At 55.9% G+C, this 26912-nt stretch overlaps 2 protein-coding genes across 2 annotated transcripts; both read left to right on the top strand.

The window, feature by feature from the left end:
- The first annotated feature begins 700 nt into the window (after positions 1 to 700).
- PSMD11 (proteasome 26S subunit, non-ATPase 11) lies at positions 701 to 19915 on the top strand. Its single transcript, XM_086477829.1, has 14 exons — positions 701 to 791; positions 2807 to 2908; positions 8052 to 8176; positions 11034 to 11105; positions 11465 to 11522; positions 13367 to 13561; positions 14066 to 14210; positions 14510 to 14570; positions 16149 to 16211; positions 16755 to 16880; positions 17421 to 17456; positions 18603 to 18654; positions 19365 to 19507; positions 19637 to 19915. Exons 1-13 carry the CDS (start codon positions 701 to 703, stop codon positions 19505 to 19507), a joined length of 1269 nt encoding a protein of 422 aa, XP_086333955.1. The 3' UTR covers positions 19637 to 19915.
- A 4050-nt stretch (positions 19916 to 23965) lies between these two features.
- CDK5R1 (cyclin dependent kinase 5 regulatory subunit 1) lies at positions 23966 to 24859 on the top strand. The gene has a single exon (XM_009949257.2). The coding sequence runs from the start codon at positions 23966 to 23968 to the stop codon at positions 24857 to 24859; it is 894 nt and encodes a 297-aa protein (XP_009947559.2).
- The last annotated feature ends 2053 nt before the right edge of the window (positions 24860 to 26912 follow it).

Raw genomic sequence — 26912 nt, 5'->3', positions numbered from 1 at the left:
GGGCGTCCACGCAGCCCAGCCCGTCTGTGCCCCCGCGCTCCCGGGAAGGGGCAGGGGGCGGGGAGGGGAGGTGTGAACAGGGGGACAACCCGCCGTCAAGGGGCTCTCCCGCCGGGTGCTGCCTGCGTGGGACGGGTCCGGCGGCGGGATGGGGCCAGCGTCGTCCTCGGGCCCTGCCCGTTCGCGGGGTCGTGTCCCTGCCGAAGTCTCCCTCCGTTCCCGAAGCCAGCCGGGGTGCTGGGGGGGCCGTGGGGAGGGGGACCTGCCGGGCGGGGACACGCTCCAGCGCTGCCCGGGGGGAGATGGGGGTGCCGCGGGTGGGACACCACCCCACGCCCGCCACCCCCCCAGGAACAGCGGGTCCCCCGCGTGCCCCACGCCGGCCCCGGTGCCCAGGACCCCTCGCAAGGCCCCGCCGTGCGCCCCACGCCCGCCATGTGTTTCCCCACCGCCCCCCTCCCTGGCCACGCCCCCTTCTCCCCGGGTAACGCCTCCTGCAGCAGACCACGCCCTCCGCCCCAGCCTCCTTTCCCTTTGGCCACGCCCCCTTCCTCCCAGCCCCCGCCCTCCTTCCCCAGTCCCGCCCCGCTCCCTCCACGCCGGGACTACGACTCCCGTGATGCCGCTGGGGCAGGAAGGGGCGTGGCATCCGCCGGCCGCTTCCGGGCTGGCGGTGAGGAGGGAGTGAGGGAGCGGTAAGATGGCGGCGGCGGCGGTGCTGGAGTTCCAGCGCGCACAGTCCCTGCTCTCCACCGACCGCGAGGCCTCCATCGGCATCCTCCACTCCATAGGTGAGGCGCCGCCGCCCGCCCCCGCCCCGCCGCCCGCCCCCGGCCGTCCGCCGCCGCCTCCCGCCCGCCGCCGCCGGCGGCTGCTGACTCACCGTGCGAGCCGGACGGGAGCGAGGCCTGGGCCCGGCTCCACCGGCCCCGGGCCGGCCCGCTCCACCGACGCGGGTCCTCCGCCCGCACGGCGGGACGGGGCCGGGCCGCTGCCCGCCGCCGCGGAGGGCCCCGCGGGCCCGAGTGACAGGGAGCTGCCGGGGCGAAGCGGGCGGCCGCGGCGGAGCCCCGCGCGGGGAGCCTGTCCGCGGAGCCCGGCGGCTCGGGCCGCCTTCTCGTCCCGGTGCCAGGCGGTGCGGGGCCGGCGCAGGCGGAGGCAGCGGCGTGTGCACTTGCCCGCCTGGGAGCCCGGGCAGCGGCGTGTCCGGGGGCTGCGGCGGGGCGGGCAGGGGGCTGCCCGTGCCGGCTGTGGGTTCTGGGGCTTTTCGGTTGTGGTCTTGCGGCGGGTGGGTCTTGCGGCGGGTGCTCTTTGCTGAAGGGTGAGAAAACTGGGCTGGAGGGGATATTTCCTCCGCTAACACCACGTTACACCCGCCATTTGAGTTACCTTCTCAGCGCCGCACGGAAAGTTTGGAGGAGTTTTCACGTGTGCTGTGCCCGGAGTTGTAACTTCTGCTCGTTTTAGGACAGACGCTGTTCGCAGGGGTTACCTTGTTGGGCGTTGAGCTGTGCAGAGGAGATATTGGTGCTATAAGTTGGTTTGCAGGCGTAACACGGACATCCCTCTTTATTTGGGGGTTGGGGCGTACAGGGGGTGTCTTCAGAACGGGCGTATAAAAGACTTACTCTCTATTCTTGTAACGTGGTGATTTCTGAAAAGATGCTGTGACCTGCTGTCACCCTGCTGTGTCGGGCAAGTAAATGTTTCCTCGTGTCTGTGTTAGACCTTGGAATTGGGATTGTTGCGTGATTGTTAAAAGTGGCTCATCCCTCTCGGTGTTTCTCTGGTTAATTAGTAGTTGGTGTTCTCAAGCCTGTCAACACCGACAGCTTCCCGTCCGGTCGGGAGGAGCAGCTCGCGCTGCCGGGTGGTGAGAGCTGGAGCAGTCCAGAGCGCGGCGTGGAGATCCTGTTCTGCTTGAGAGCAGAGTTACTTTGCTTTGGATGCTGCGTTTATTAAACGATGAGGACTGAACACCTCAGCCTGGGCTCAGGGGCAGCATTGGAGGATTTTGGTTCCCCCTGTAGAGCTGGGCGGGGGATTTGGGCTTTGTTTGTGTAGAAGTTGGATGGACTCGCCTGCACAGGGGATGATGGAGATGAATATTTGCACGATAGCAAGTGGCAGGGAAGAAAGTGTGTTGTTTTGTGGGTAACTTCTGTGAAACTGGTGTTGTGCCAACACAGGTTTGGTGCTGCTGTGTGTCGTTTGGCCCTTCTGCGTACTTCAGAGCCAGCTACTCACGTTGGTACACAGAGTGATGGGCAGATTGTCCCAGTTCAGTGTGGGAAGGGGCGTGACTCCTGCAGTTGTAACACCTGATCCGCTCCCGAGCGGAGGGGGCGGGGGTACCCGGTTGGTCCTGTGCTGCCTTTTGACCGCAGGATCACGACTTAGTACACAAAGCGACAGCGTCAGAAGTCCCAGTACCAGAAGAAATCCCATCGAATCCCTTTATTTGGTTTTGTGGCTTCCGTGGGAGAAGGTCTGTTGGCTGGTGGTGTTTTTTAAATTAAGCTAGAACAGCTGGACAAGCTCAATGAGAGTACTTCACAGCTTAAATTCTAGTCAAGTTGGAGCATGCAGTTGGGTGAAAGCCTTCGTGAAGTGCAGGCAGAGCGTTCTCTAGAGCTGTGCATTTAAAATTTCCCCATAATCTGCTTTCCAGATCTCCCAGGCCGGGCTGAACCCACCGTTGCCTGTTCTAACAGTTACTTTTTTTGGTGCCTTTCCAGGAGCTGACTCGCAGTGATTGTCTCCTAACTGAAACGGCCTTAAAGGTGGCTTTTCTGCTCTTTCCTAGTGAAACGCGATGTCCAGGAAAATGATGAAGAAGCGGTGCAAGTCAAAGAGCAGAGCATCTTGGAGCTGGGGTCGCTTTTGGCCAAGACTGGGCAGGCAGAAGGTGAGCCTGAAATGAGTAACCGAGGTAACGGGTAAGAGATACATGTGTTCAAGTGAAATTAGTCTCCTTTTTTAATGGGATGGAAGTAGAAGCAGGTTTTGGCAGGAAATTTCCTCTCGGAGACAGGACAGAAACTGAAAAAAAATAGATAAACAACATAAAATATTCATCTCACGGTACTTGGCCCCGATTGCTGACGCGCTGGACAGTTTAGTTTATGACCATGTGGCTGTTTTAGTACAAGTGACTGAAGCTTTGTTAAGTTATGTTTGAGATGAGAAGTTTCTCTTGGTTTGTTTTTAGTAATCTCAGTGCCTTGTTTCAAATGGGAAAGTTGGTCCCAAGAAGTCCCTTCTCACCAGCAGCTTCTTTCTCAATTAACTGATTTATCTGCTGAAACATTACATCAGAAAATCCTTGCCCAGCTCTGCACAAGAGCAAGATTTGACAGTCCTCCTATTGTGAGGGTGTGAAAGGACAGAAATGGAGTAAAGTTCTCTCTTCGATGATTTTAATTTGAGTCTCTTTGTGTCTTCTGTTTCTGGAAAGCTCAAGGCAGTGTGTTTGTTATTTTGCACTCAGCAGTTTAGTTTTGTTTCTTTTGCTGAAGAATGCTCTTCCCTTTTCTGGAGCACCTTTCACCTCAAGCATTTTAGGAGCTGATACGCCACGTCTGTATGAAGAACGTTCTGTTTGGGGCAGAGCTAGCCATGGTGTAGCCCTGATGTTGTCTAACTGAGCCCAACAAGAATTCAGCAGGTGAAGTGACGTGTCTGCTTTGAACAGTGTGAAGCTGTTGGGGAGAACAGGCCGGCAGAAGGTGGAATCAAACTGAAATTTGATGGGGACGCCAGACCTGGTGTTGGCGTCGTACGTGGAAGGCAGCGCGAGGTCTCAGGGCGATCAAGATCACGGTTTTATTTGTATTCTGAACAAAAGCTGGCCCTTTAACTGCTCTGCCCGTGGCTCCTTGTGTTGGAGTGTCCCGGACACTGACCCCGCTGCGCTGGGCAGTTGAACAGAGCTTGTGGCAGTGTAGATTGCTTGTACTTAGAGCAGTGCTGGAGACAAAGGTGCTCTTCACCTCGCCTAGCCCTAGGTGTCCACAGCGTATTTCCTAGCCCGGACTGCTTTTGTAGTCAGAGGAGGAAACTAAGCCCTTCCAGCACACGATTCGTCCCTTCCTGCAGTAGGGATCTGGAGCAGGATGAACGGAGCGTGCTGTACAAGGGCCTGTCTCTCCAACTCAATATTAAAGGACCTCAAGACAATTAACTCAGATATAGGTGTCTGTGCTGTACGGGTGCCCTGTGCACTCTGGAGTTTGCTTCTGTAGAGATAACTAAACGTGGCTTTGCTCCTGCACCAGGGAAGAGGTGTGTGTTTGGGCTAAAAAGGGCAAAATTAGCAGAAGAGTCTCTTCAGGTAAACATGCGGAGGTGCTGCTGGTGTGCAGAAGCCTGAGAGAGGAGTCACTAGGTGCATGATGGCCTCCTTACTGCTGCAGAACGTGGAGCTGGTTTGAGTTTAAGCTGAAGCCTTACACGAGTACAAAGAACTTCAGCTTCCTCTCAGAGAGTGGCTAGCTGATGTTTTAATTTTTAAAGGGGAGGGCTAAGTAATTAAAAATGGCAGCGTTAACTCATCAAACCCGGACTCATGAAGGAGCAAATGTGAAATGTATTTGAAAATGTATTAAAGGGAACTGCAGAGCAGCTCTGTTCTGAACATAAGACAATATTGACACCATTAAGAAGCCAGTTGTGTGCGTGTGGATCGGAGTGAGGTCACTAGGTTGAAGCTGGTCGATGAAGAAAAGGGATACTGCAGCTTCGAGATGGGCTGGTCCTGTGGGAAAGACGCTGTCACCTTCTCTGTCTGGCTGCTTTCTAAGGTGAAGTGGACTAGTAGGAGTGACAAGCAGTCAGGGTCAGCAGCATCTTCACCAGGTAGAACCGCGCACAACGATGCTGACACCAGGCTGGCACATGGGTCCTCACCTCCAAGAGGAGCGAATCCAGTGCTGCTTAAACCCAACGAGGACGTGACTGAGACTGTGCAGTTTCTGGCCTGAAGGAAGCGGTTCTCATCCTTGGAGCTTCCGCTGCACGTGTTTGAGTTTTGGCTGGTGGAGTTTTTGACCGGTTCTAGGTGTTGCAGCGGTTGGTTGGCTGATCTCAAGGCATAACCTTGGATGGAAGGGTCTGTGAGCTGCAGCCTGGGGAAAACATCAGCTGCAGTTTGGTGGGGTTTGAAAGTTAGAACTGCTGGGCTGCTGGCAGGCGGAGAGCGTCAGAGGGACCTGAGTTTTTGGAGGACTAACCTCTGTTGAACTATGGCCTTTGTTTAAAAAAATAACAGTAATACCAATGACCCTCTTTATCTGCTCGATAGAGATTAAGGATTGAACCGGTAGATTAATTACTTTTGGTTATTTTAGGACAGGTCTAGATTTTTATAGCATTGCTTAAAACCGTAGGATTGGGATAACTCGGATCAGGAATTCAGGTACGTGGCGTATTAGCTTGTGAAGCACTTTGTCTGAGGGAGAGCAGCAGGCTTCATTTTCCAGAGCTGCTGCTCGTCACTTCTCCAGAGCTGTCAATCACCCCTTTACCAAGCATTGCATTTACTATAAAAAAAATCAAAAAAAATCCTAAAAATAGTTGACAGTTACATTGGTAGGAAAAAGCGATTTCTATGGGAACTTTGAGCTTGCATGTCTAAACGTGCCGTTTGCAGAACGTGCAGATGTATTCTAGGCGTTGACTTTGAATCTGCTTTCTAGTGATTTCTTGGGCAGCTGTTGGGCGTCAGCGCAAAGATAAGTACTGCCGTATGTTTCATGTGATTTTTCCTTTTTTCTCCTAAAGTTCCTTTCCTGTGTGGAAGAGTATGTTGTGCACTGAACACATGATTCAGTTGGTCCCGAGAAGCTGGTGTAATGCAGCGATGCTCGGCAGGAAGAGTGGTTCCTTGGAAGAGTCGGGAGTTGATGGATCTCGGAGAGAGTCTCGCTGCCTGGATAAGACTGAAAAACGGGCAAATTCTTAGTTAGAGAGCTCAAAGCTAAGGGTACAGTGCTGTGACCTGATGAGGAGCAGACTTGTTCCCCGTGTTGAGTGCGGAGTTCTCAAGTGCTTGTGTTAGTTGCATCAGGGAAGAGCACAAGAACTGACTTCTGGGCAGCTCCAGCTTTAGCGCTGCTTTTCTTCCGAGCCCCCCGAGGTGACGTGGAGCCCCCCGAGGTGACATGGAGCCCCCCTTTCTCAGCTCCCATCGAGAGGAGGGCTGCTTGAGAGTAGCTCTGCACAAAAGTGCTGTGTTGGAAGCAGCTGTCTGCTGCTGTTGTGGTAGTTTGTTTCCTGTGTGTGAATCCAGAGTGTTTGGCTTTGATTAAAATGGTTGGGATCTGCATCTGTGAGTGGTCCTGAGCACGAGGGCAGTGTGGGTAAAGTCATCGTCTGCAGTCGGGGCAGTAGGTGACAGTTCCTTGCTGAGCAGAAGCTGAGCACTGGATGAAACTGTCGGTCGGCGGGGCTCAAGCTTAGCTGGTAAAGTAGCTGTACCTTAATTCTAGGAGAACCTGCCCGTTTATTCTGGGGCAGAAGGCAAAATTTCTATGAAACATTAGGCATGGCTGTCAGAGCGTCTTGGTTTGTTCCCTGTACAAAGTCCAAGGGGTTCATTGTAGAACGAGTCACGATTTGTTGCCCCGCTGTTTGGAAAATACGGGTCCTCTAAGGATTCAGGGCGTGCTCGAGATAAGTTATGTTTGTTCTAAAGCGGCGCTTTCAGATATAGAGAAACGTCAATAACCGTGAGCGGTTTGATTGGAACACGCTGCGAGCTTCATTTCTTAACGGTGTAGGAAATGAGTTGTGTCAGGCTTGATTAAACTTGGAAATAGGTCGAAAAAGTAAAACACATAAGGAATAATTTTTAGGTATTATTAAGATGCTCTTAGAAGAATTCTTTTGCGTTACTGCTAAATGAAATAGGAAGGAGACTTTGTTTTCAACTGCTTTTGTTGGAATCCTCCCAAACTGAAATTCTGCTGATGCTCCTCCGTGTACGAATTGAAATAAAACTAGAGGAGTCTCTTACTTGAGGTTTGATTCCGATGCCCGTTTAGTCTAGAGTATATTGAAGATTTCAGAAGTGCTCGTTACAGGTTTTGGTTTGGGGTTGGTTTTTTTGACTGTCAAATCTTGTAAACATGGTAGTACGAGATCGAGCTGATGTTTGGGTGAGAGGTAACATTCTGGGGCAGATGAGCTGAGATTTCAGAGTACGACCCCACGACTTTGAGTCAGCACCGCCCTGCCCTGGCGCGGTGCTCGTCTGCTGGAAATACCGTCTTCCCCCACCGTAAACAGGCATCGCTGCCGCCTGCCCCCCACGGCCGGCTGGTGGTTGTGGCAGGAGAAGACTTTTGACTGGTGCTGTGCAATTCCAACACCTAACTCCTGCTTCTGCGAGAGCCCAGGCCCGAAACGGCTGTGGGCGCTGACTGCCGCGTTCCTCTGCTCTGCAGGAATGACCTTTCTGGTGTAGTTCTTCATAAAGAAAGGCTTTTCCTTTGTGAGCTTGAGACCAGCTTTAGAACTAGTAAGGAGTAGTAGCAAGAGAAGTCTAGTTGAGTAAGGTAATGAGGTAATGTGGGCCATCAAAGTGGTGAGAAACGTCCCTTTTCCGGCAGCGGAGCGCGGGGGGTGCCTGACTTTCTAGGGCTGGCCAGGTACGGCCAAAATGTCAAACTGCGAGTTAATAAAAACACACTGAAACTATAAACTCTGCCCATTTTATGGAGGAATCTCAAAGCATTTAGCAGGTGCTTACGTTTCTAAAACGTGCCCGAGGCCAGCGCGGTTACAAGTGGGGTTATAACCACGGGAGACGGGTGCTGTGCGGGCAGGGCTGGAGCCCAGCCCTCACCTGTGCCAGCCCCGTGTTCACGGCGAGGCATTCCTTCGGGTGACGTTTGTTTGTCACCCTTTTCCTGTAAGTGATGTCGAGAGGGTGCTTGGGAAAGGTTTGGTGTCATAAATACTGCTGTGGAGGGACGTGTCGCCTGCTCCCGCTGCGGCGTGACTTCTGGCTGTGGGGTTGTACTTCACGGTTTGGTTTTCCTTGTGTGCAGAGCTGGGAGGACTCCTGAAGTACGTTCGACCCTTCTTGAACTCCATCAGCAAAGCAAAGGCAGCCCGCTTAGTCCGATCTCTGCTCGATCTGTTCCTTGATATGGAGGCAGCAACAGGACAGGAGGTGAGATTCACATTTCAGCAATACTCTGTTCCTCAAAAGCCTGTAACACCGTTATCTGACCTAGTTTGCTTCACACGGAAGAATTAGTCATGTCAGGAAACATTCATTTAATGCATTTGGATAAATTCTATTAATAAAACATTAGATAATTTAATTTGCTCGTAACCATGTTTTGCTGCAAGCCTGGTCCTGCTGCAGGCTGGGAGTAGCTCTCGCCTTGGACGTTGTTCTTAGACGTGTGCTGTTGGCTGTCAGATGCACAGCGTTGGTGGTGGTTTGGGGGTGGGGACGCGAGAGGTGCTGCTCTACCTGTTCCCAGGAGCTCGATCTGGTGCAGAGGTGGGGGCAGCGTGTGATGGCACACGGCTGGAGGGGAGGGGGTGCCCAAGGCCTGTTGAGGAGGTGGTGGGATTAGTCGGTGCGTGTTACTCGGCGTCTTTCACCTGGAGACGTGAAGGTGCATCGCGTGGGGACGCAGCGCGGTGGGCCTCTTACTCTACAGAGGGCTTCTGAGGCGTGAGAGTGACTCCTGAAGTGGGAGTGGAAAAGGCTGTGCAGCTCCCAGGTGTAAACTGCGTCCAGGGGATGCACTTCTCCACCGGAAAACCCGTTCGGTCTAAGGTAGCGTGGGTTAGGGTTTACTCCATTCTCTCTCTAGAATACAGGGCGGGGGTGGGTGGGTGGGTTGGTTTTCCACATGACTTGTTGGTTGGTTGGGAATGGGAGGAGGACAGGAGCAGCTTGGAAGTGGCTCCTCATCACTTACGAGCGGCACTGGGCTGCAGCAGTACAGGCTGTGCTGGCGCACCGGAGCGGGAGGGTGGAAAGGGGAGGCAGGGAGGGTCTGAGCAACAGGTTAAGGACAAAGCCCACGTGATGCTGTACCTGCAGCGACTGACAAATGACAGTCTAGGGGAGATTCTGCCGTGTTGAGAGGCAAGGGACGCTCCCGTTGGCCAACTTAGCACAGAAGTATCATCCTCGGGTCAGGTAACCCAACGAGTGTTCTGCGTTTGCCGCTCAGTTCTTGTGGCTCGTGTGTCGTTACCGTAGACGGTGACGGAATCTTTTGCCCCTTTGACAGAAGAGGTTAAGGGAAGGGGGGTGGGATGTGCAGGTGAGAGGAGAACCCCTAAAGGCATCAGGAGAAAACGAGTGGCTTCAGCCTTTTTCTAAAGGTAGTTTGATGTAAATGACGGTACTTGGATGCAGTCCCAAAAGGTAGCGGTTTCTGGCAGGGAAGCACTTGGGGTAACAGTGGTGGAAATATGGCCCAGTTAGTCAAAATACTCACTTTCAGGCATATTCAGAAGCCAAACCTTAAAGAATTATGACCCCTAACTTGTGAGGTTCTTGGTGCAGTAATCCTGAATACTTTCAGCGCTTCAGAGGTGTTCAGAGGGACGTTGGCTTCCTCGGAGTAACGGATGTTAAGACAGCTCCCACGAGTCCAGTAAAGCAAGGAAATTAGAGATTTCTTCAGCTCCTAATGCTCCAGCTATCACTGTGCAATAAATTGGGACTCCATAATGGCTTTTCATAAAGTGTCCCCACTTAATAAGCAGTGGCAGGAGCTGACAAGTCCTGCAGGAGAGCTGCGTCAGAAGGAGCCGCGATCCGGGGATCTTGGGAAAAGGCGTTCCTGAGCCTAGCGCCTCGGGATGACTTACTGTGTAGTGTGGGCCAGTGCTAAATCAACACCTTCTGCTAATTGGGATGGAACATGACTGCTTTCTTCATCAAGGGAATCTCAGCAGTCTTAAAAATATGAGAAGCCACTGGGTTCCTTTACTCCGCTTTGAAGTGATAGATAAAACATCCGTGTCGCTCACTGACGGGCTCCTGGCACCTGAGTCGGTTGTAAATAGTGGAGCCTGGCGCCTCTGTTGCTTTATACTGCTAAAGGACACACATGGTCTGACATATTTAGGCCCTAAAACACGTGCACTTCATTTTCCTTTCTTTTTAGAGCAATTGGAAAGACTTTTTTTCTCTATGGCTGAATGAAATGGTGCAAAACACGCTGGAAGGGACCTCAAAGTCTTTTAGTCCGTGCCTTGCCCCAAGGCAGAATCAGTTCTCGTGTACCCAGATGTTTTTATTTCAAACAAAAACACAGCTGTTTAAGAAAGGCTATTAGGATTTCAGCAGTAAGTTTTACTGGTGAAACTTGGGAAGCCAAATCTTTATTTTCATATTCCAGTGTGGGAGGATTGTCCCTGGTGGTCAGTAAAAGTTACTGGAAGCCAAACGTGTTGGAAAAGGAATTGGACAAGGTGGTTTGTTGGGTTTTGTTGTGATGGCTAAAGCTTAAACTAAACCGTAGTTTGCCTTCTGAACTTTACTTTCTCTTGCAATATGTATTATACTGCCGTGAGTGCTGTTACAAAGCGCAGGAGGTTAATCGAGCAGGTAGAGTATGGAAACACGTAGCACAATTGAGCTGTTCTGTATCGTTTTGCGCAAGTTTCCGTGACTTTGAACCCTGGTGTCAACGTGCCGCAGCCTGAGGCTGAAGTGTCTCGTGCGTGGTTACCTGTGAGTCCTCGGTGGAGAGCAGTGGCTTCACCCTGTTGAGCCGCAGCTCCCGGCAGTGACGAGCTGTCGTTCGGAGGCGCTCGGGGCGGGCACTGGGGGTGAGGGCTGCTGGCTCTTCTCCAGGCTCGGGAAAAGCAAAGCTGCTGCGATGTTCAGCGATGCTGCTGTTGAGTCAGGAATGGCTTGTTTCCTTCAGCTGCGTGGTGGAGATTCAGGCTTTGTTGTATTTTTGTTGCTTTGTAGGGAATGATTGAACCATGCTGCTGTTTTAAAGAGGGGCAGCAGAAGGCCTTACAAATTTCTTTCTGCTCCCTTTAAGGTCGACCTGTGTTTAGAATGTATTGAATGGGCCAAATCAGAGAAGAGGACGTTCCTACGCCAGGCTCTGGAGGTAGGTTACATTCTGGGTCCCAGACCTGTGTGATAGCGTCTTCCCCTTAGGAGATTTAATACCTATAAAAGTAGAGAACTTGTAATGGGTTGTCCAGATCTTTGTACTTGTGCTGGACGGGCGATAACAATTACACCAAAGTTGGTGATTCTTCTGGAACAGGCAGGATTTTACCCGTTGTGTTTAGATTAGCCAGTCTTCCAAACAGCAGATCTTGCAGAACTGGACCGTATAATGTAGTGGCACAAACTAATGTAGGGAAGTCTGTGCAGATAAGAATACCAGGTTTGATTTTACACAATAAAGCTGTACTACCTTTCTCTGGCTTTCCTCACAGCAGTTCCTTTTCTGTTCTCCAGGCGAGGCTGGTCTCCTTGTACTTCGATACCAAGAGGTACCAAGAAGCGCTGCAGCTAGGTGAGTCTCCCACTAGGTGGTGGTAGTTCTTTGCTTAGAAATTAGTCCCGAGCCTGACAAAGGAGACGATCGACTACGTCATGTTCCTTCGTGAGTTTTGTAGGACTTGGGCGTTCATTTCTCCGCGCTGTACCGGTTCTGCCATCTTTTGCTATAGCTTGGCGATAAAAGCTTGTAGACATCTCTTTCTTCTTGCCATTTGTTCATTTGAAATAATTCTGGAAGGAAGGAGGGGCTGTATCCAGTTGAAGGCCGTCGCGTTTGGCTCCTGCTGGAACGTACGTAGTACGCTGCGGTGGTCGGAGAGGTCGAAGGCAGAACCAGCTTCCTTCAGTTTGCTCAATACGGCCTCCATAAGAGCAGTAGTAACGCCAGGGAATGGCAAACCCCTGAGGATGTCATTAGACAGGCTCTTGTGAAGTGGCGTGAAGGCTTTAAGAATTGCCTTCTGCACCACCTGAGAGATGGCAATGAGCCCTGTGAACCCCTCTGCTGGGCGGCAGGGTAAAGCAGGTCATCTTGCACGGGCCCAGCTCCCTTCGGTGCTTTTCAAATGCTCGTTTGGCGAACGACTGCAGTAACGTGGGGTGAGGTTGGAGCTGCCTGAGGGGTGTCCGTACGGAGCGCTGGGCCGGCTCGGCGTGCTGGGAGCAGGGCTGAGGGGTGCCTGCGCTGGCACGGACCGCAGTGCTCACCCGGGCCCTGGGCTGCCTCACCAGGGACCCTTCGCTCCTTAAACCCTGCGGTGTGTCATGTCCAGAGTCCCCTGGGTGCCTTGTGTCTGCTCAGAATATCAAATCGTGTTCAGTGCTCTGATACACAGAATTATCAAGTATCAGTTACCATTAGTTTGCATACGGTTATGTGATGAATTCGGGTTTAAACTGCTCAGAGCCCACACCCAAAGCTGTGCTTGGTTCACTTGGATGGTGGTGGTGTAGCTGAGGGAGCTGTGAAGGCCTGGCCCTGCAGGACAGCCTCTCTGAAAGCCCTGTCGAGATGTCAGCGTTGTGCACTGGCATTTGTGTGGCTGGCCAGGACACGGTTATGTCCCCGGCCCTGGGGGGCAGGTGCGAGTAGAGTCTGTTCGGGGTGTTCCTCGGGAGAGTCCGTCCCCTCCCACCCGGTTACCGGGTTTCGGCGGTGGTTTTCAGCTTCCGAGCACAGCGAGTGAGGATGGGCTTCTCCTCTCTGCTTGCCCTAGGTGAGCTCTGCAGCTCGCAGCAGGGGGGAGGAAGGGGAAAAGCTTCCTCCAAGGCTGGCTCGTCCTGTCCTCACCAGGCGTTAATGTCACAGTTTAGGCATTTCTTGGGCTGTCTGTTCCTACCTCCTGCGTTTGACCTGTAGGTGGCTTGTCCTTAAAACATTCCTTCCTCATCCCCTGCTCTTAGGAGTGGCTTGAAGATCCTCAGGTCTCGCCCTCGAGGAATGATGTGGGAATGGGCAGCCGTTCAGGTTTCCTCTGAGTGGGAGCGGTGAATCATGCTGTCTCCTGGGGAAGGGGCACCAGAGTGACCATCTGAAGGGCACAACCCACCCTTGGCTTTCTGCTGCCCCTGCGGAGGTGGCGGAACGTGCTGTCCGCATACCCAAGTATCCCCACTGCCGCGTGCCACCTCGAACTGGTTCGTTCTTCTCCAGCAGCGGACTGACACTGACCCACTATTTTTCCCTCTCCTCTGTTTCTTCTTGGAAGAACAAGCTGTGCAAGCCTGGCCTCCCTTCCTCAAAGCCAGTACTGCTGTGGGGGAAGACGGGTGTCATCTGGAAAGACTTGGTTCGTGTAGTTGTTGGTAGCAGATGCGGAGCAGGCTATAAATGTTCTCCTTCTTCCCCGCTGCTAGGCTCCCAGCTGCTTCGGGAGTTGAAAAAGATGGACGACAAGGCGTTGCTGGTGGAAGTGCAGCTGTTGGAAAGTAAGACTTACCATGCCCTGAGCAACCTGCCAAAAGCGAGAGCAGCCTTAACCTCTGCACGGACCACAGCCAACGCCATCTACTGTCCGCCGAAGCTGCAGGCAGCGTTAGACATGCAGTCAGGTGAGGCCCCCGGGAGAAGGGGAGGGTCTGGGACTCGTCCTGATGCCTCCGTTGATGATCCCTGTTCTTCCCTGAGTGAATCACGGAAAGGGCTGCCCGGGGGACCACAGGGTACCCACGAGTGCTGCCTGGGGGCAGCATCAGCCGTAATTCCGTTGTTCCTGACGCCTGGCTTTTCAGCCCGTTTTTGAAAAGCTCCAGTGGGGGAGGGTCTGTCACCTCCCGTGGCCCTGCAGCGTTGTGCCCCGTTAGCGTAACTGGAACGTTGTTCCTGACCTGATTCGCAGGCACTTACTGAAGTGCCCTGAACTTGTCTGTCCTAACACGTCCTCGAGAGAGGGCATGGGTGGTGGTCTGGTAGAGACGAGCTAAAGGCAGGCACAGGAGGACAGGATTCCCTTTCCTGAAGTACCACATAAATGGCTGGGCGACCAAATTGCCCTGTCCTCTTCCAATCACGTTCAGAATTCGCTCTGATCCCTGCCTGTTTGTTCCTCTCCGCAGGTATTATCCATGCAGCAGAAGAGAAGGACTGGAAAACAGCCTATTCATATTTTTACGAGGCGTTTGAGGGATACGATTCGATTGACAACCCAAAAGCCATCACCGCGCTGAAATACATGTTGCTGTGCAAAATCATGCTGAACATGTACGTGGCAAATGGTTCTGCGAAGGATGTTTCCCACGTTTGAATGGGAAAGGCTTTTTGTTTGTAAGACTCTGATGAAAGAACTCGAGCAGACAAGCTTGCTGTTTGCCTTTACTGGTGACCTAATCGATGCTCCTGGTATAATGTGCTCAAATAATACGTAATACTTGAATAATACTTGAAAAGATAACGATTTGAATTGCAGTTGTTTGCTATCAATTGGGAATTTGAGACATGCTTAGATTTAAGCTGACTGTGTTGCTGAATAAATGCTCTCTTCCCTTCCCTTCCCTCTCTAGCCCAGAAGACGTGCAGGCATTAGTGAGCGGAAAGCTTGCTCTGCGGTATGCGGGAAGACAGGTATAGAAACTTAATCCTTTTTATCTTTCTGTTATCTCTGAGAACATTGTGTTATTCTTTTTGTCAAATGCTTTGGTCTTTTCATACCAAAATACCCTTCGCTTCTGAGTGTCCAGAACGAGATCCAGAACTGATGAAATTACCCGAAGTCAATTGCCTTCGAGGGGGATTCGGTGATTTTTCACAACCTGAGGACCTGGCCTGCTCGCTTCCTTTTCTCTGTTTTTCCCCCCCCCGTGAGCTACTGAATGCCTGAAGCCCTGCGGTACCCAGCCCTCCTGTCTCGGCCCTCGCCAGCTGCTCTGCAGCCGTGGGGCTGATGGGTTTAAATCCAAGTTACTCGTTGTTTTCACTTGTGTTGTAGCAAGTCCTGAAAATCCTTTCATAGCAGCGGGGCTGAGCAGCTTGAGACCTAGATGAGTGTCGGGTGGAAGCCGGGCAGCTGGGGAGTTGTTAAGTCGGCTCTTTATTCTACACGTTAACTTGCCAGTCTGTGATGCCACCCCCGTGGTAAATCCAGGGTAAAGCAGAGGGCCAGGAGCCAAGTGGGCCAGGGTCGGGGCCAGGCTTACACGCCGCTGCCCGCGGTGGCGCCGCTCACCTGGCTCCCGCCTTGGCGCAGGAGCTCCCCTGCCCCGCCGCGGGCTGGGGGAGTCGCTCAGCGGAGGAGGTCAGTGAGGTCCGTGGGCAGGGAAGAGCCCCAAGTGGGGCTGTCCCTGCGGGGTCCCTGCTGGGTCCCGAGGGGCAGCCCTGGTCCTGCTCCATCCCCTTCCCCCACGTGGCAGCTGGGCTGGAGGCTCCTCCGCAGCCCACGAGGGCAGCGAGCTGCGGGGGCAACCTCCGCTGCTCCTGCGCTCTCCTGGGCCCAAGGCCCTGCAGCAGCTGTGGGAGCGGAGCTCAGGGAGCAGCGAGGAGGCGAGCAGCTGCGGGGACAGCTCGCTGGGAGAGGTGGCAGCAGGAGCCTGGGCCTCGGGCACCGCGGTCTCGGGCGCTTGTGCCTCTCGCCGCTTGGAAACTGTCCTCCCAGGGGCGTTCCTGCTCGGCTCGCTGTCCGTGGGGTGGCTCGGGTTTGGCTGAGGCTTTTGCTGTGTTTCAGCAGCTGTGGGGCAGACAAACGCTCCCTGACGCTGCCCAGGCCGGGGTGTCCGTAGGACTGGTCCTGTCGCCCAGCGGGGCGCTGTGGCGCGCCCAAGGGGGGAGGCAGAGCTCTGAGGGCTGAGAGCGGCCGCGGTTATTAAGCAAGTGACAAAACGGGCCCTTTCCTTAAAAGTTGATTCAACCCTCCCGACCTGCAACCTGACCAGAGCTGCAGCTGGTGTTCTCAGACCTTGCACAACTCGAGGGCTTTGTTTCTGTGAGGCTGATTTCACGCCGCGTCCTGCAGCTGTTCTGCACGTTCTCCTTCCTCGCAGCTGTTCTTACGCTGCCTGTGTAGGGGGGACGCTGCCGCGGCTCTGGGGCAAAAGGAACATTCCCTTTTGCTGCTTAAGCACGTTTTCAGTGTATTGCACAGTCGGCATAATGGCACTGAGAGGAGAATCCAGAAAAATAACCGACTCTTGTCTCCTTTGTCTGCAGACAGAAGCACTAAAGTGTGTGGCACAGGCCAGTAAGAACCGATCGCTGGCAGATTTTGAAAAGGTGAGTCAGGAGACGCCAAATGGGTCCTGGCTGGACAAAACGTTCGGAAATGCCGGGTTTGGGAAGGTGTGGGAGCTGCTGTGTCCCACAGCAGGAAGCTGTAAGAGTGTGCGTGGAAAGCAACAGCGCATCAGGCAGATACCCCCGACAACAGCCCGTTTGGGTTTCGCGGCGCAGGGAGTAACAGCTCGCCTGAAACTAGTTTTTTCCTCGAGACTGAACTCAGAAGCTGTTCCCTGCACTTTTGGTGCTGTTCCATGGGATGTGTGTCTCCCTAAAATTTCTCCTGGCTTCAGGAGGAAACCGCAGAGATAACGGAGAGGATTCCCATGTCGGGGAACAATCCTGTCCTGCTGGGTGTCACGCGGCGATCCTGGCTGCTGGGCTGGCGCGGCCTCCCGGCCTTTTAGCCGAGTTGGGGGTTGGATCAAGGCCTGGTGCTTTCTGGGCAGGGAGGGAGCACCGTTTCGTACTCGGGGGGGGCCTCGAGGGCAGGAGGCCCATTGCTGCCTGAATGATGGGTTCCCGCCGTGTCTTGCGCAGGCGCTGACAGACTACAAGGTGGAGCTCAGGGACGACCCCATCATCAACACTCACTTGGCCAAGCTCTATGATAACTTATTGGAACAGAACCTGATCAGAGTCATCGAGCCCTTCTCCAGAGTACAGGTGAGTGCTTCCAGCAGCGCACCCACCTGCTGGTGCTCCGGCCCCTGCCGGTGGTGGCGAGGGGCTGGTTCCCGTCCAGACTGCTGCCTGCTTGGAGCTGCTCAGCGCCTCCCGCGCTCGGGGTTCATCGTGTTCGGCTGGAAAATGCTCAGAGGGGGCTGAGGGGAGCTTTAGGAAAACCACATCGCAGAGTCCTTGCCCTTTCCACCCGCTTCACTTGCGCACGCTGAAAGGTGGACGTGCCTTTGCACGGAAGGTGACAGCGTTTGGCTTTCAGGGGCTCTGGGAGGGTGCGGGTAGAGCTGCAGTAGGCTTGGGGAAGAAACCTCGTTTCCTCTTTGGGTGGAATGGCTTCAGGTGTCTGGTCCATCGTCAGTTAAAATTGGATATGAAATCTGAAGGACACGAAGCAGAGAAAGCCGTTGGAGGTGTTCAGGCCAGAGCGTTTACAGGCCTGTTCCGTGGACGAGCCCCAAACCTCCGCGTGGTGGTCAGAAGTGCAGCTAAAGATTTACTTAACTCTGTTGGTCTCTCTTGTAGATCGAACACATATCGAGCCTCATCAAGCTCTCAAAGGTAAGAACGTCACTAGAAATCAGCGGCACATCTGAAGAGGGTGAAGGAGTTGAGGTCAAATGGCATTTGCCACCGGGAAGCAAACCTGCCGGGCCAGCTCCGCGGCGTGGACGGGCCAGTGTCGCTCATGGGAACTTGCCTTTAACCCGGACGGTTCCCAGGAGGCATCGGAGTGGCTGCCTCTGCGCTAGACTCTGCCGTGACTTCGCCTGCCTTCCCGTGGGGTTGACTCCCGGTGTTGGCACTTGCCTGTTGTTGGCGACCGGTTTCCTCTGCTGTAGTCGCGGCTCGTGTCACCGCCAGCTCGCTCTGCCCCGCTGGCCTGCGCTGAGCCCTCCTGAGCGTGCCCGGGGGGTCTGTTAGACCCTTAGGATACGCGACCCAGCTGATCACTGGGGGTTGCATTAGGGACGCGTCTGTCACGCTGCCTGTCGCAGTGACCGCTTGCCAGATCCTCCCAGCCAGATTTTAGGAGAAGCCGCTCTAGTCCCAGCCAGGTGCATCCCAAAGTGCTTTTTCTCCTGCACTGCCACTAAGGCCGGAGGTTTGGGAGTGTCCTGAGCTCGGCCCTGATGGTCGTTACATCCCCTGCTCCCTGTTTCTGTCCGTGCAGCCTTTTCCTAGTGCAGCCCTCGGTGTCTGCAGCTCGGTACGAGCTGGACGGCCGAGGGCTGTGAGCAGCAGCTGCCTGCCCCCTGCCCCAGGAGCAGCAGAGGCGCTGGGTCCCGTGCGCGGGGCTGTGCCTGGCGCTGGGCGGGCGCTCGGCTCGGTACCGAGTGCCTTAGGTGGAGCTTGGCCCACAGCTGACTAAATCCTTGCTGCGCCGAGCTAAGGTGCCCCACGTCCCCTGACGAGGAAGGCCCCTGTGAACTGACAGATACCCCCTCCTCCGTGGAGCCAGGGGGCAGGAGGTCCTGGTGCTTTCGGCACTAAAAGCTGCTGCTTCGTGTCCGCTGTCAGCGAAAGCACGTGGGGGTGTCGCAGCAGCGTGCGAGGAGGGACCTGTCCCCACGTCCCGTGCAGTGACACGACAGCTGCTGCCTGGGCAGCGCTTCCATCCCGCCAGGGCTTTGAGTGGGGAGTGGCAAAACTTGCATCTCCTTACACAGCTCCAGGAGGCTTTTAATTCTTCTCCTTCGATTTCAGGCTGAGGTAGAAAGGAAACTGTCACAGATGATCTTGGACAAGAAGTTTCACGGTGAGTCTCTGCGTCCTCAGTGTCTCACAGCTAGAAACGGCTGGGAAGTCCTTACTGGCTGCGGTGGGCTGCTCTGCCCTGGAGCTGACCAGGGGAGGTGGTCACCTTCCCCGGATAACTCGGGTCAAGAGCGTTTTGTGCGTTGGTGGGGGGCGCTCACACAGCCCCTGCTGATGGGTTTGGGGTTGTCTGGGCCCGCAGGAGGCTGCTTCTCAGAGCAGCCCCGAAGGAAGCAACTCCGTGGTTGTTCCCGCTGGCGCTGGGGTGGGTTTGGAAAGCTCGCTTCATCCCGCTGGGCGAGGTGAAGGGCTGAAATGAGCGTGTTGGTTAGAGGATAGCTCCGAAAGTGCAGACCCCGGCTGCAGCGCCCCTCCGGCACCTGGAAATAGTTTAATCACAAAATGGCTTTTTCGTACTCGCTCCGGTGCTGTGCTGAGCCGTCCTGCTCAGCCCCGAGGAGGAGGGGAGCTGGCGGGGAGCTGCAGGCAGAAACACCCCCTGGGTGTCTTCTTGGGCCCCTCTCCAGGGCGGTTTGGGCGGGTTGTTCTGGGTAAACTGCTGCAGTCCAGCCAAAATCCACCCGGCCAGCCCGGTGCAGCACCCGAGCCCCTTCCAAACCGGCCGCTTGCCGGGCGGATCGTTCGGTTCCCGCTGTCTGGAAGACGCGACCCGTGGGGCTTCGCCCCGGTAACGCCGTGCTGTGTCCGCAGGCATCCTCGACCAGGGCGAGGGAGTCCTGATCATCTTCGACGAACCCCCCGTAGACAAGACTTACGAAGCCGCCCTCGAGACTATTCAGAACATGAGTAAAGTAGTGGATTCGCTCTACAACAAAGCCAAGAAGCTGACATAGGTGAGTGGGGGCAGGAGCCGGGGGGCGCCGCTGCTCCGGACCTGCCGCCCCTCCAGGCCAAGGTGCGGTTGGCGCCCTCGAGGCGTTTTCTCTCCTCTCGATTGACAGGGCTCTGTTTTCTTTTTGCAGAGTTGAATTTGCTAGCTGTCATTTGGAGAGTGTGTGTGACAGGAGAGTGAAACCTTTGGGAAAATGTTAGGAGACTTTTTTTTTTTTTTTTTTCTCTTTGTTCTACTTTTCGCTCGGAAAGTTTTTAAACTTCCTCATCCGGTGCATCTTGTATTCCATACGATGCGTGTTCCAGTTTCCATGTAACCTTTACTGGCCGAACTTTGTATCTGGGGGGGGAACGTTGTTTAAACAAAGAGGGTATTCTAAATAAAAGGAAAAAGGCTTACACTACCTAAACATGTGCTTTCCACTTCCTGAGGGATGGCAGAGAGTTAAGCAGGGACAAAGTTCTGTTACCAGTAGGTGCCCAAAACGAGTTTGTTTCATCTCTCCCTCTGCTCTGAAAGCTGAGACTTACTGACGACGTAGAAGCAGCCGAGTTTATTCCATTTGTACTGAACCAAACAACCAGCTGTACGGACTGCTGGGTTCTTTTTCCGATCTTGAAGGCCTCAGATCCCCTCGGCAGCAGCTCCACAATGATTTTCCTGAAGGGCTTTCGCAAACCTGCCTCGGAACTGTCATTGTGCCGCGCTGGCCCGGACCCGCCCTGCGCAGCCCCGACCCTGAGGCCGGTTCTGATAAAGGGAACAGCGCAGGTTTCCCCCGAGGCCTGTCTTGCATGCTGTTGTTTTAAAATAGATTAGATTGTCAGTGCTTCATCCCTCCCTCCCGCCGGCACTGGTAGGAAGAACGGGGGAGCAGGCGCTCCCCGAGTCCTCGCCTCCCTGCGGCAGCCCGGCCTCGTCCGGCGGGAGGCGAGCCGCTGGGCAGGCGGTCGTGACTTCCCTCTGCTGCATTAGTGCTGCTTTTTTTGGGTCGGTTTTTCTTTTTTTTCAACATCTGCTGTGAGACTGCTTGGCCCTTCTGGAATAACCCCGTGCAGCGCTCGCTGGGGAGCGTCCTCCTCCCCGCTCCCAGGTCGCAGATGGGGGGTGGAGCGCGGCGTATTCCAGCACGGCCCGTGTTCTGGGGAGGTTCCCAGCCAGGTCTCGATGCCATTTGGGCAGTGTAAGCTTCTGCATCTCTGTCCTGCTGATCTTGAGTTTTCCTTTCCCCTCTGTCTCTCTCTTTCTCTCTCCCTCTCCATGTTTTTTCTTAGAAGATTTATATTTTGTAAAAGGATTCTGTTTTATCAGGAAATATTTTGCCTTCACATGGAATCTTAAGACTGGCTGACTCTTCTGCTTTCTGTTCACGTTTTAACCTCTCCAACGTCTTATTTTATTTTATTTTAATTTCCATCTCACCCAGTCGGTTGCTGTTTGGGTTTTTGGCACCATCAATATCAAATGTACAAACGGTTCTTGCTGACCAACACCAGGTATATCTGATGTTCAGATGAGTTCCAATAAAATAATTTTTTTTTTCAAAAATCTGTCTCCTGTCCTCAGCTGCCGAGGCTGGTAACGGGCGCGTCCGGTGCTGTTGGTCGTCGTGTGGGGACGGGTGGATCCCACCCGGCCCCAGCTCACGGCAGCGTCGTCAGTGATGGCGTTTCTGAGATGTGGAGCGTGAGGGACCGTGTTTTGAGCAGCAGCGCTAAAGGTTGACGGGTTGTGACTGTTCCTGGCCCAGCACATTTGAGTTCTACCAAAGAAAGTTGTGTTATTTTATTATTACCATGGTGCAAAATGAATTCCCTCTGAGCTCCCCTACCTGCAGCCCTCCTTGGAAGTGCCCTGGTGCTCTGTTGGAGAGTCTGGCGTTGGCCGTGGGCTCTTCTGAAGGCCAGAGAGGGGTTTGGGGATGTGATTGATGAACTGACAAGACCTTTAATTTTCACGTGTGAAACTTGTGCATCTCGGACATGGCCTGGTTGAGGTTGTGCAGGTCTTTTGGCCAGAAACCTGGCCTCATCGGCCAGAAGGACTTAAACCCCTCTTAGGCAGGGCCTGGAGTGCAGGGGAGGTGCATTTGGTTTTCTTAACAGGGTTTTCTTGAACTATAAATATCTCATGAGGTAGTTCCTAAAAGCAGCTCTGGCCAGTTCCTGTGGAGCCCCTGCAGTGGCCTTTTCCCCGGGGCTGCCTGGCTGGGGCTGTGCTTTGCTCCTTTAGGTCGCTCCTTGTAGGTGAGCGGGGGGAAGATCAGTCGTGGAAGCGGAGCAAAGCCCGTGTGCAGTGGTGCCGAGGTGGGGGAAGGCGAAGGTGGCCGTGGAGTCCTGCGTGTCCTTGGCAAGAGCCGTGTCCAGCTCCAGGTGACGTCCCTCAGAGGGGACAGTGTTGGTCCTGACCCCGCAGGTGACGACGGGGGAGCAGACAGACAGAGCAGGGGCGCAGACAGACAGATCGCTGTGCCGGAGGCTGAGGAGACCCGACCAGGAGCGAGGACGGTGCAGCAGGAGGTTTAACTGTGCGTTGGGCATCCAAACTGCCGGCGGAAAGGCGGGACTTTCCGAGGTGCCTGAGCGCCTGCCTTCCCCCTGCGAGTGTAGGAAAATTAGGGCCAAAAGAGCTCCAATGGCAGGGCTCGGTGTTAAACCCTTCTGGCTTAAACTTCAAAAGGCTTAACTGAAAGAGCAGGCGTTCGCACAAAGGTGTTTCGCACTGCTCAGGTCCGTGTGATATTTTTAACGGACAAAGGGATTTCCCGGTAGCAGCAGCGCGGCTCGGGCAGGGCTTGCCCGGTCCCTTGGGGCTCCTGATGGAAAAACCTCTCAAGCTGTTTGTAAAGAGGATGTGGGAAGAGGAGACCTTTGACTGTCCCTTGAAAAAACAGCTCCCACGCTGGGCTGGACGCACCTTTGGGGACGGGCGGGTTTTCGGGTGCTTTGGGACAGCCAGGCCTCCCAGGGGTGGGGTGGTGGGTGGCTCCTGGGCTGCCCTTGCACTGGGGCCGGGACAGGTGGGGACAGACAGGTTTGCAAACCCGGCTCCGTGTTTTGACCTGCTGTGTCCCGCTGCTGGGCACGGGCTTCACGGGGCGAGCTGCCGTCATCGAGCTCCAGGTGCTGAGAAAACCCCTGCCCCAGCTTGGGAGGGGGACGCAGGGGGGGGTCAGAAAAATCTCCCCTGGTTTTTACTGCATAGCACCGCCCGTGTTCTAAACAGCAGCTTCGGCAGAGCTTTGACCCAAAGTGAGATTTTTCTTTACCTTCCATGTGCTTTGAACCCCAAGCGCCCGGTGGGTGCCTGCCAAAGCTGCTGCCTGGGACGGTGGCTTTGGGGACAGCCCTTTCCAGTGCCCCCCCCCCGCTGCCCAGGGATTCTTGGTCCCCGGGCGCTGGGAGGGTGCGGTTGTGTCTGGGTGAGGCGGGGGGTTTGGGGGTTTTCGGAGGCTTCTGTGCCGTGGGAAGGGGACGGGCAACCGCCCGTGGTGGCTTTGGGGAGCGTAAACGAGCGCGGTTCCAGTCATCAGCCGAGCCCCGGTGAGTGCGGTGCCAGGGCGAGACCCCTCCCTGCCGGCAGCGTCTCCCGCGGGGGAGGTGACACCCGGGGACCGCTCTGGTCGCCGGAGCCCGGAGGCGGCCGGTGTCGGTGCCGGCTGTGCCGCGGCGGAGCCGCCTTCGAGTGTCGCTGCAGGTCGAGCGGAGCGCGGCGGGGCCGGAGCTGCGGCTGGCCCAGCCTGGGCACGGCCGCGGCTCCCCCGGGGCCGGTGCTGCGGGCGCTGCCCTTCGGCCTCCCGGAGCACGCAGGGCCCAGCGGCGTTTTGCTTGAAACCGGCTGAACCTGCGAACCGCCGCGCCCGGCGCTTCTGCACCGGGGCTGGAGCGCGGCCCCGCGGCCTGCAGCCGGCCGAGGCGCCGGCGGGGGGGGCTGGGGCCGGTGCCGGGCGGGGGGGGCGTTGGAGTTTAGTGGAGTTTATTTTTTTTTTTTCCTTTTTTATTTCATTTTTCCCCCGCCGGGCTGCCCGGGCCCGGCCGGCGCTGGGTGCGCTCCCCCGGCACCGGCTCCTCCTCCCGGCACCGGCAGCGGGGCCGCACGTGGGGCTGGGCCAGCGGGGCGTGGGCGTGGCCTGGGCGGGGGGGGGGGCGTGGCCTGGGCGGGCTAGGGGCGGGGCTGCAGCCGGCCAGGGCCGTGCGCGGGGGGGCGTGGCCCGGGCGGTGCCTCCCCGCCCCTTTCCCGCCGGCGCGGCGGGCGCACGTGGCGGCGCGGGGCGGGGCGGGGCGGCGGGGGCGCGCACTGCGCCGCCGGGAGCGCGCGCGGCGGCGGGGCGGGGCGAGGCGCGGCGCTGAGCGGCGGCGGCGGCGGAGCGGGCAGCGAGCGCGGGGCCGCGCCGGGGGCCGGGGCCGGGGCCGGGGCCGGGGCCGGGGCGGGCGGCGGGGCCCGCCGGTCGGCCGGCGCCATGGGCACGGTGCTGTCGCTGTCGCCGAGCTACCGGAAGGCCCCGCTGTTCGAGGAGGGGGCGGCCACGGTGGGGCACTACACGGCGGTGCAGAACAGCAAGAACGCGAAGGAGAAGGGCCTGAAGCGGCACTCGCTGATCTCGGTGCTGCCCTGGAAGCGCATCGCCGCCGTCTCGGCCAAGAAGAAGAGCTCCAAGAAGGTGCAGCCCAACGGCGGGTACCAGAGCAACGTGACCCACCTCAACAACGAGAACCTGAAGAAGTCGCTCTCCTGCGCCAACCTCGCCACCTTCGCCCCCCCGCCGCCCCCCGCCGCCGCCGCCGCCGCCCTCGCCTCGGCGCAGAAGGCGCCGCCGACCGCGCCCGCCGCCGCCGCCGCTACCCCGCGCCGGGTCGTGGTGCAGGCGTCCACCAGCGAGCTGCTGCGCTGCCTGGGCGAGTTCCTCTGCCGCCGTTGCTACCGGCTGAAGCACCTCTCGCCCACCGACCCCGTCCTCTGGCTGCGCTCCGTGGACCGCTCGCTGCTGCTGCAGGGCTGGCAGGACCAGGGCTTCATCACGCCGGCCAACGTGGTCTTCCTCTACATGCTCTGCCGGGACGTCATCTCAGCCGAGGTGGCCAGCGACCACGAACTGCAGGCAGTGCTGCTCACCTGCCTGTACCTCTCCTACTCCTACATGGGCAACGAGATCTCCTACCCGCTCAAGCCCTTCCTGGTGGAGAGCTGTAAGGAGGCCTTCTGGGACCGCTGCCTCTCCATCATCGACCTCATGAGCCCCAAGATGCTGCAGGTCAACGCCGACCCGCACTACTTCACCCAGGTCTTCGCCGACCTCAAGAAGGAAAGCGGCGCCGAGGAGAAGGGGCGGCTGCTCATCGGCCTCGACCGGTGAGCGCCCGCCGGGCCCCGGGGATGCTCCCGGCCCCGGCCCCGGCCCCGCCCGGACACGCTCCGCTCGCCCCGGCCGCCCTCGGAGCCCTTTGCCCGGCGGCGAAAGGCGGGAGCTGCTACCGGCCCTGGGAGGGGGGTTGGGGGTGGGTGTCGTCCGCCGCCGGACCGGAGCGCAGACCCCCGGTTCTCCCCCCCCCCGCCCCGGGCCGCTGCTCCTCAGCCGTCGCCCCCTCCCCATCCTGCGGGCCCGGAGCTGCTGCGGCTCCGCCACCGGATTGATTTCAGCAAATCGTGGAGCGGGGAGGGGGGGGCACAACCCCCCCCAGCCGACCCCCCCTCACCCCATCCCTCCCCCCAGCCCCGCGGCGGGGGCGCGGAGCGGAGCGGGGCTCCGCCGGCCGGCGGCGGGGGCGGCCCCGGCTCCTGCGGCTGCAGCTCCGGGTGCGGGGCCGGTCACCGCATCGCCGAGACAAAGACCAGGTAGGGGGCGAAAAAAAGGAGGAAAAACACACAAAAAACCACCACCCCACCCCCTCCCCAAAAAAAGAAAAAAAAAAAAAAAAGGAAAATTTTGCTCTAAAGGCTTCACCGGAGGCGGCCGAGCGGGGCCGATCGTGACTTACCGGCGCCGGAGCAGCCGGTAACGGGACAGAGACGCGGGCCCGGCCCCCCCCCCGCCTCCCCCCTCCCCTTTATTTATTTTCTTTGAAGAGACTCGAATTTCCCGAGCGGGTCTGGGTTAAGGGAAATAACTGCTACTGTATCATGACATCAATGTGAAATGTCTTGTTCCCATCGTGCACTGACCATGAGTGTTGTGTAAAGGATCTACCTGAGTGTGCAAGCAAGGGAAGAGTCTACATGCTGCTATACGAATACTTTAGAACAAAACAAACCAACAAACTACTAACCTACGGGGGGGGGGGGGAAGGAAAACCCTTCTTTATTCTTTCATTGTTGCTTTTACAGTGGTATTGCGCATGCAAACAGGAGCATTTTGTGTCTTCAAAAAAAAAAAAGGAAAAAAAACACATAAAAAAAATAATAATCAAAAGAAAAACCTTAACGAGAGATGGCTGTAAAAATTACACCCATGCACAAAGACCCGACACCACCCCGATACCGCAGTCTTGAGCTGGTATTCCCTTATCAGGCCTGGGGACTGATAAGTTTTTTTTTTTTTGGTTTTTAATTTGTGTTTTTTTTCTCCGTGTGCACAGTTCTAGTTTAGTTCTGGTCCATCGGGCGTTAAACTTGCAGACGAGAGGGAGAAATAACGTGCCATTTATTTTTATTTTTTATTTTTCACTTGAAGCTCTTCATCGCTGTACATTGGAACCTGCTAATGATACATGTGTACGTACGTTTTTTTAGTGCAATCTCTTCTGTAGATCTTTGTTGACCAAATTGGTGGGTATTGTTACTTATTAATTTATATTTGTCTCATTTTGTATGTATGTGTATAGTGTGTTTGTAAGTATGTGTGGTTTATAACCTGACCGACTGTGTCATGGGGCTCAGTGTGCCTGTAATTTAATCCCCTCCCCTTATTTTTATTTATTTTTGTACTGTGCTGATTAAATAAAAATGCACTGACCATCCATTACACGGCAGCGGTTCGTGGCGGAGTCTTTTCTGCAGTCCCACACCTCCGGCGCCCCCGGCGCGGCGTTGGGCAATTGGATTTGCTCTGACGAAAGCGGGTTTAACGCAGCCGCGGGTTTAATCGCGTTACCGGCGCCGGGGTCACCCCTTCGCTGAGGGCTGGCACCGGGGCGAGGAGGAGCACCCAGCACGGCAGAGGTGAAAAACCGGGTTATCGGGACGCCAGAACTCCACTTTCCATCCGTGCGTCATCTCCCCTGACCCGGTCAGAAACTGGCACCACCGGAGTGGGATGCAATTAATTGGGTTCTTTTATTTATTACAGTGAATTATGTAAACAAAACCCCAGGTCCGTTATCGTAGGTGGTTTTCTTCTGCTCTTTTACACATTAAAATATCAGCGATTAAAAAAAAAAAGAAAGGGTTCATTGCATTATCGCCCCAAGCTG

This window comes from Leptosomus discolor, chromosome 25 (genome assembly GCF_034619465.1).
Source record: "Leptosomus discolor isolate bLepDis1 chromosome 25, bLepDis1.hap2, whole genome shotgun sequence".
Lineage (NCBI taxonomy): Eukaryota > Metazoa > Chordata > Aves > Leptosomiformes > Leptosomidae > Leptosomus > Leptosomus discolor.
Note: the sequence above shows the minus strand (reverse complement) of the source record. Positions and strands in the feature narration are given on the sequence as shown.